The 7,508-nt window shown below is 41.6% G+C and overlaps 1 protein-coding gene across 1 annotated transcript; it reads left to right on the top strand.

Moving 5' to 3' along the window:
* Positions 1-1,570: 1,570 nt before the first annotated feature.
* On the top strand, positions 1,571-6,965 carry LOC129863877 (syntaxin-2-like). Its single transcript, XM_055936231.1, has 11 exons — positions 1,571-1,850; positions 2,548-2,634; positions 2,855-2,954; positions 3,538-3,612; positions 4,564-4,637; positions 4,734-4,842; positions 5,187-5,260; positions 5,428-5,565; positions 5,735-5,845; positions 6,409-6,513; positions 6,851-6,965. The coding sequence occupies exons 1-10, from the start codon at positions 1,821-1,823 to the stop codon at positions 6,511-6,513; spliced, it is 903 nt and encodes a 300-aa protein (XP_055792206.1). The 5' UTR covers positions 1,571-1,820; the 3' UTR covers positions 6,851-6,965.
* The last annotated feature ends 543 nt before the right edge of the window (positions 6,966-7,508 follow it).

The following is a 7,508-nucleotide window of genomic DNA, read 5'->3' on the forward strand; positions in this document are numbered from 1 at the left end:
GTAAATGATAAATAACATTCATCGCTATGGTTAGCCTATACAAATTAATAGGAAAACAAATGCTGATTAATAGGAATACATTTAGCCTAATTGGTAACAAATATGACATGGGGAAAAGTCAGGATCCTAGTCAGGCTATTAATTGTCAAATCCAGATAAAATATAGGTCTTCATGTGTATCAAATCTGTAGGTAATTGTGGGCTAAATCAATGACAAACAGCTGAAATGTTCAGGCTTCATCATGATCTGTGATCATAACGGGCTGGGGTGTTTTTGGTTCTATTTAGGCTAAAGTTATTCTTAAGAAAGCAACTGCACTGAAATGAATAGCCTGATTCAATGGGGTTCTATGGAATAAAAAAGTTTTATCTTTTAAGCTGTTTGGTCTATGCATATACCCATACCGATTCTATATTGTTGGTATTTTGCGGTAGGCATAGCCTGCCACTAATATTCTATATTGCAGAGCATTATAGATAATAAACCAACCAAATGTTCCTGTGATGTTGAGGCTGAGCAAGACATTCGATAGGCTAGTAGACTATGCGGAAATAATCGTGGAATTAATCATTGTTATAGCCTAGATCGCTTTATATAATCTTAACCGTTGTTATTTCTAAGGCTGAGCAAACAAGGGGTAGCATATGCTTTATGCCAGTCTCTATAACAAGGGTTAGGCCTATATCCTCACATACCCCCTCAATTCGAGCCTTGGTTTTAACCATAAGACATCTCCACAGAAATGTAATAGCCTAAGGATTGCATGGTGACAGTGATTGTGTCTGTTAAACCAGTAAACTGGTTTACTGGGGGGGGGGGGGGGGGGGAATGAGACAAATCATGACATCAGTGATTTTCAGGTCAGAGAAGGAAGTCAGAGTTTATGAATTGGAATTTCGAATTGGATGACCCTTCAAAACAAAAAACAATCCCAGTCTGAGCTTGTTTTTCAGTCAGAAGTCAAAGATTGCCGAGTTCCGAGCTCCAGTGGCACATTTTTTAATGTGCCACTGGAGACCTATGCTACCTCTTATTTCTGAATAAGGCTACCTCTAACAAAAAGGCTCTTGTGTCTGTATTGATGTGAGAAATAGGCATATCTACACAGTAATAGTGACTTGCTGCGATATCAACTAGCCAAATATTTTTTTTGTGTTGAGGTGATATGCCTATTTTAGCTAAATCGACAAATGAAATTGATTAGGTTTCTCTGGCTATTAAAAATATGTTTTACAAAATCATGTACATTTAGACGTTTGTAAGGCGTTCATGGTGAGATCTTTAATAATGAACTAAACAGACACTTCAACTAACACGTGACATATGGTAAGATCTTTCATAATAAACTTACAAGCAAACTGACACGTTACGTGTCAGTGCCACATTACACCACATGAACACTCCTAAACACTACTTCTACATGACGTGTACGTGTCACGTGACGTGAACACATGTTGGCACTTTAATGCCTTAGAAAAAAGACGTTAGGTGACTTGGTGAGAGGTATTAGTAGCGTCACGAGGCTTAATTCTGGCACTTATCACCCCCTATAGGAACCTGTAGAGCACGCTGCTGTTGATGTCAGCAAGGTAATAGAACTCCACTCAAGCAGGCGTGGCCTAGCGGGTCTCTGAAATTCGCCTTTTTGTTGAACGCTAACTATTTTTTAAGTCGACAAACTGCTAAAATGAATAACGTTTTACTATTATCGTGAACATTTAAACGGGAGGGGAATTTATATGGTATTTGAGTCTACTTACGGAGCTTTAGCAAAGTCGTTTTCACATGCTCTGAACAAATTAATTGTTGAAAGGGCGTGATGAGGGACCGCCTGGGCGATTTGACAGCGGTGAGTATCACTATCAGAGAGAAGGGAAATAGCTAACGTTAGTTAATATTTCTATCTAGAAACTAGGACGTCTGCTTTGCGTTTCTTTTTCCTTCTCACGTTAAGTTTCAGTTAAATTGTTCGTGAAAATGTGAGTTGTTTCTGGCGAGTCATTTCGAGTCAACTACGACTAGTCTGTTACAGTACAGTAGCTGTAGGCTTTATTGAACTTTAGCATAAAATTAGGGAACTATTGTTATTGTCGGTTTCTTCGATGTCAACAGGTGTAGCGTACGATAACTATCTAACGTTACGGTATATATGTTAACCTTTTAATCCGTGTGCCAGCCGGGTAGGTTAGTCTAATGTTGGCCTACACCTAGCTACTATTGTCAATGTTACATTTGAATTTATTATGAAATGTTCTATTGTGTTTCTTGTCCCTATAAATGGGTTGGTCAAGGTTATTGATGCCTATGACTCCAAAGGTTGTCTCCTTTAAAAATATATATATATTTTTAAATTAACTTTGTTACCCAAGGCTATTCTATTGTGAGTAACGTAATATTTTAGGAATTATTGTATTCTCCCTCTGGCATTACACTTCACAATGGTAGGACTGTACAGTTCATTTTTCACAATGGGGTGCTGAAATAACATGTAATTGGCATGGCAGGCCTAGTATTTCCTTCCACTGATCAGACAATTATTTTCACAGAACAGCAACAATAACCCCTTTAATGTGGATGATGATGGCGCCATCACAGTGGATAACAATTCCCACAGGGACGACTTCTTGAAACAGGTAGTCTACTTGGAGCTTTAAGTTTGCATAGTCATGCGTCTTCTCTAGCTCTGTTTGCCAAAGACTATAGCCAATGTGTGTTAAAAAAATGTATTCTGTTTCTTGCTGACTGTTGATTCCTTTCAAATGTCACTGTAACCCTCAGTGAGGGTAATACAATGTTTTGATTATAAAAGCCTCTTTGTTGTGTGTGAACTAATGTGACATGTTGTGTTTGAAGGTGGGGGAGGTGCGACGCCTCATTGATAAGATCTCTTCCCAGGTAGATGAAGTGGTGAAGAAACACAGCGCTATCCTCTCTGCCCCCAACCCTGAGGAGAGTGAGTATGGCCTCCTCACAGCTGCACACATTCATCCAAATTGTCTTAAAATGTGAAAAGTACAGGAAAACCACATTTTAATGAAAATGGTTCCTCTCCAGGACGTTGTCCAGTCTGGGAAAAGTCACATATTAAATACAAATGAGCCAGGCAGGAAACACTGCCTATAACTCCAGCCCAACCAGCCTGCCCGTTTCCTCTAATAGTCATCTGTTATTACTGGATTAAGGAAGTGCCAGACAACCTTTGGCTGCCGATGACATAATCTTTTTTTTATTGCTTAAATGCTTCATATGTTTTCTGATGGAAATGGACGTCGATTTCACATTGAGAAATCTGCAGTCATATCTAGGCATGAACATTATATTCCACGATGGCTCCAACAGAATAGCCTGCATTGGACTGAATGATATGAATATTAATATTATACAGCACTGTGGTGGAAGGCCAGGTCAATATGCCACCAACAGATTATAGATGTTCCCAGAACAGTTGTAAAAGGCAGCATGTAGTGACTTCAATTGGCAACTCTGACCAGTCACTCGCTGCCTTTGATGTTCTGTCTCCATGTTTCTCCCTTCAGGCACCAAAGATGAGCTGGAGCAGCTCACCAATGAAATCAAGAGGAATGCCAACACAGTGCGGGGCAAGTTAAAAAGTGAGTTAGACTGTTAAGGTAGGGTATGAATGAAATAAATTGTAAGCTGGAGAACTAGAGAGAACTATATAATGAGCTTGGGAACACTTCCCTCAATTCAGAGGGAGTTTAGTTTATAAGGGAGATTTGACTTGCAAATTAGCTGTATGTACGGGAAAGCTACTACTGCACACCTGGTCATAGGTAAACACATGGCTGGAATAATTTGAGCCCCACTGCTAACAATATAGATAAGATATCTGTATGTAGAGGTGTGTGTCTAGCTGCCTCTGCGTGTATGGGAATATGTGAGGATGATGCATATGTTTGTAAGTTGGACTAATTGTTTGCATTCATCTGCAAGTGATGTTTGGGGTAAGTTTAAGGAATGTATTTATGCATACAGTATGTGTGTGTGCATTAGGTAATACACTGAGTGTTCAAAACTTTAGGAACACCTGCTCTTTCCAAGAAAAGACTGACCAGGTGAAAGCTATGATCTCTTATTGATGTCACCTGTTAAATCCACTTCAATCATTGTAGATGAAGGGGAGGAGACAGGTTAAAGAAGCCTTGATAAAATTGAGACATTCTGTATGTGTCATTGAGGGTGAATGTGCAAGACAAAATATTTGAATGGGGGATGTTAGTAGGTGCCAGGCACGCCAGTTTGAGTATGTCAAGAACTGCAACACAGCTGGGTTTTTCGCACTCAACAATTTCCCGTGTGTATCAAGAATGGTCCACCACCCAAAGGACATCCAGCCAATTTGACAAAACTGTGGGAAGCATTGGAGTCAACATGGGCCAGCATCCCTATGGAATGCTTTTGAGACCTTGTAGATTCCATGCCCTGTCGGCTGTTCTGAGGGCAAAAGGGGGTGCAACTCAATATTAGGAAGGTGGTCCTAATGTTTTGTACACTCTGTGTATATTGCGTCATGCTGACCGGGCCTTGCTGTGTGTTGGCAGCCATGCAGAACAGCCTGCCTGAGGATGAGAATGCAAACGCAGCCTCTGTGGACCAGCGCATCCAGACAAACCAGGTCAGAACTGGACCACATGTTAACTACAATACATTTGTTTGTCAGACATAGACCCTAATGGAGTCCTCTGTGTGCCGTTTGTCTCCCCACCTTCAGCAGACACATCTGATGTGCTGGTTTGTGGATGTCATGACAGTGTACAATGAGACCCAGATGTCCTTCAGGGAGAGGTGCAAAGGACGGATTCAGAGACAGCTGGAGATCAGTGAGTGCTGGGGTTGCGCGCACAGAGAGAGAAACATTATTACCTTCTTAGCCTAGACAGCCACCTGTTTTCTGTGTGCTGTACACCTTTATCAGCAAACAGGAGTGTTCTGAGAGGGGGAGGAATACCCTGGCCACGCCCCAGGATTACAGAAAGAGGAGCTTGCAACAGGAGACACCTGTGTTTAGTGTTGCCTTAGCAATGGTTGTCTGGGGGAGGGGTTGCAATATATGTAGTCGGGTGACCAGAGGAACAGGAGGTGTGCTCTTTAGTAACTGGTCTGCTGTTAGTGAGCCCTTGTAGTTAAATTGGAAAACTTATTTCACAAATGTTCTTTCTTGAAGCTGGGAAAGTGACCACTGATGAGGAGCTGGAGGAGATTCTGCACAGTGAAAATCCTGCCATCTTCACTTCTGATGTGAGTGGCATATTCTTAGAACACTCATGTATCACTTTACACTAATAAATCAAGAGATAAAAGTGAATTGATTTCTTGCACTCATTTCCTTCTACACAGTTACAGCTTTGTGGATTATTTTGCCACATCATAAATGTCTCCTCCTGTACTTCTTCCTCCCTGTACAGATAATCTCCGACTCCCAGATCACGCGCCAGGCTCTGAATGAGATCGAGTCTCGCCATAAGGACATCATCCGCCTGGAGTCCAGCATCAGGGAGCTCCACGAGATGTTTGTTGACATGGCCATGCTGGTGGAGACTCAGGTGAGATGGATGTCACAAAGGGAAAAATGACTTGGAACAAAACTGCCTTGTGTATAAATCCTCTATCCGATATAATCACATTTGTCAATGTAATAAGCATATACAAATTGAAATATGGTTTCAAAAATCCCCTGTATAACCTCTGTATTGTGATCTGTGTGTCCAATAGGGGGAGATGATCAACAACATAGAGAAGAACGTGAGCACTGCAGCCGAGTACATCGGCGTGGCCAAAGTGGAAACCAAGAAGGCAGTGCGGTACCAGAAAGCGGCGCGCAGGGTAAGACTTTTCCCCCGTTTCCCCAGCCTTTTCAAGAGCAACACCACCGCCGTCCCCAACGAACCAAAACCCACCGCTGTCAAATGAGCCACTATAACCGTAGCTTGTCCTGCTGCCACTGAACATGCCATTCAAGGTAGCACTGTGAATGAAGCTAACGTCCCGTTCAAGGTCAGCCAATCATTTGTAACGCTGTGAAGCTAATGTCGCACGCCTGAAATTTTTATTAGATTTATCACCGAGCACCTAATCTCTCAGGAGCCTAACGTCACATTTGATGAAGGGAAGATGGTATCACACCATAGAGCTTCCCGATAGGTTAAGCACTGAACTGCTAATCAAAACTGCCTGTAGAAGTGTACAAACTGTGAAGTGTTAGCCATGGCCCTTGCCTCTGTTTCTGTGTGATGTTTGTGCTGTTAACATGTAATGACCGTTGGAAATAAATGTGACTTGCAATTAAAACAGACAATAATTTGAATATTTTTATTAATGCATGTTTGGCCTAGTACACACTATTTTGACATAACGCCTAACATTGTGCTTCTTGTTTGTTTTGGCAGAAGTATGTCATAATTGCCATAGTCGTGGTGATCCTGCTTGCTGTAATCGCTCTTATCGTTGGTTTGTCTCTGGGTCTAAAACTGCCCTCAACCGCACAGCCTTAGGTAATTACTACTGATCTACACAGACAAACACTGTCATGATTTAACATGCACGTAGACAAATACTGTCATGTCCTATAGCAGTTTGCATTTCACTCTCTAAATGCAGTCCCATTAGTCAAATACTGACCGGTTTATTACTATGGCAACCTATACATAAGACTGTCCACCCCTGGCCTGTGGGCTATAGGATGTAAGGGCCCTGAATTTTTCCTTTTTTTACATTTGTCTTTTAGTTCTTAATTCATTGCTTTTTTTAAATGAAAGACTGTACACTATGTATTTGGACAATGCGGCTGATTCAATTTTCCTTTTGTTCCCCACTCCTTTTCCTGGACAGCTCTTCTTTTTCACAGAAAATGCTTTATCTTGCTATCGGTGGGGTTGTTGGTGTCATCGTTTTAGCCATAATTATGGGGTTGAGTGTCTCGTAGTGATTTGTCTAAGCCCCCCCCCCCCCCCCCCCCCCCAAAAAAAACAACCTAAAACAAAAATAATCAGTGTATGTTCAGTCTCAACCTCATTCTTCCATCTGAAATATCTACCATGACGACTAATGCCTTGCTGGGTGAAGTGACTCCTCTCTCATGGAGTGAGTAAAGGCTCCAATGAGGCGTTTCTGCTGTACATTTGAGGAAGAAGACAACTGCACCTGCAGTATCAACCAGAGGGTGGTGCTGAATCTCCTGATTCACTCCTAAACCTTTTCAACCAGACATGCACTATGCACTTTTGACAGAAACGCACATACACACAGCATATGTTTTTCTATCCTTGTGGAGAACTAAAATTGATTTCCATTCTATTTCCCCTAACTCCTATCCTTAATTCTAACCCTAAACGTAAGCCTAAAATAGCCTTTGTCCTTGTGGGGACCTGGGAAATGTCCCCGCAAGGGAGAATTGTCCTTGTTTGACTATCCTTTTGGGGATTTCCGGTATCCATGAGAATATATACACAGAGCCTACACTCAGTTTACTTATAACCTCTGGTATTCT

The sequence above is a fragment of the Salvelinus fontinalis genome, chromosome 10 (genome assembly GCF_029448725.1).
Source record: "Salvelinus fontinalis isolate EN_2023a chromosome 10, ASM2944872v1, whole genome shotgun sequence".
Classification (NCBI taxonomy): Eukaryota; Metazoa; Chordata; class Actinopteri; order Salmoniformes; family Salmonidae; genus Salvelinus; species Salvelinus fontinalis.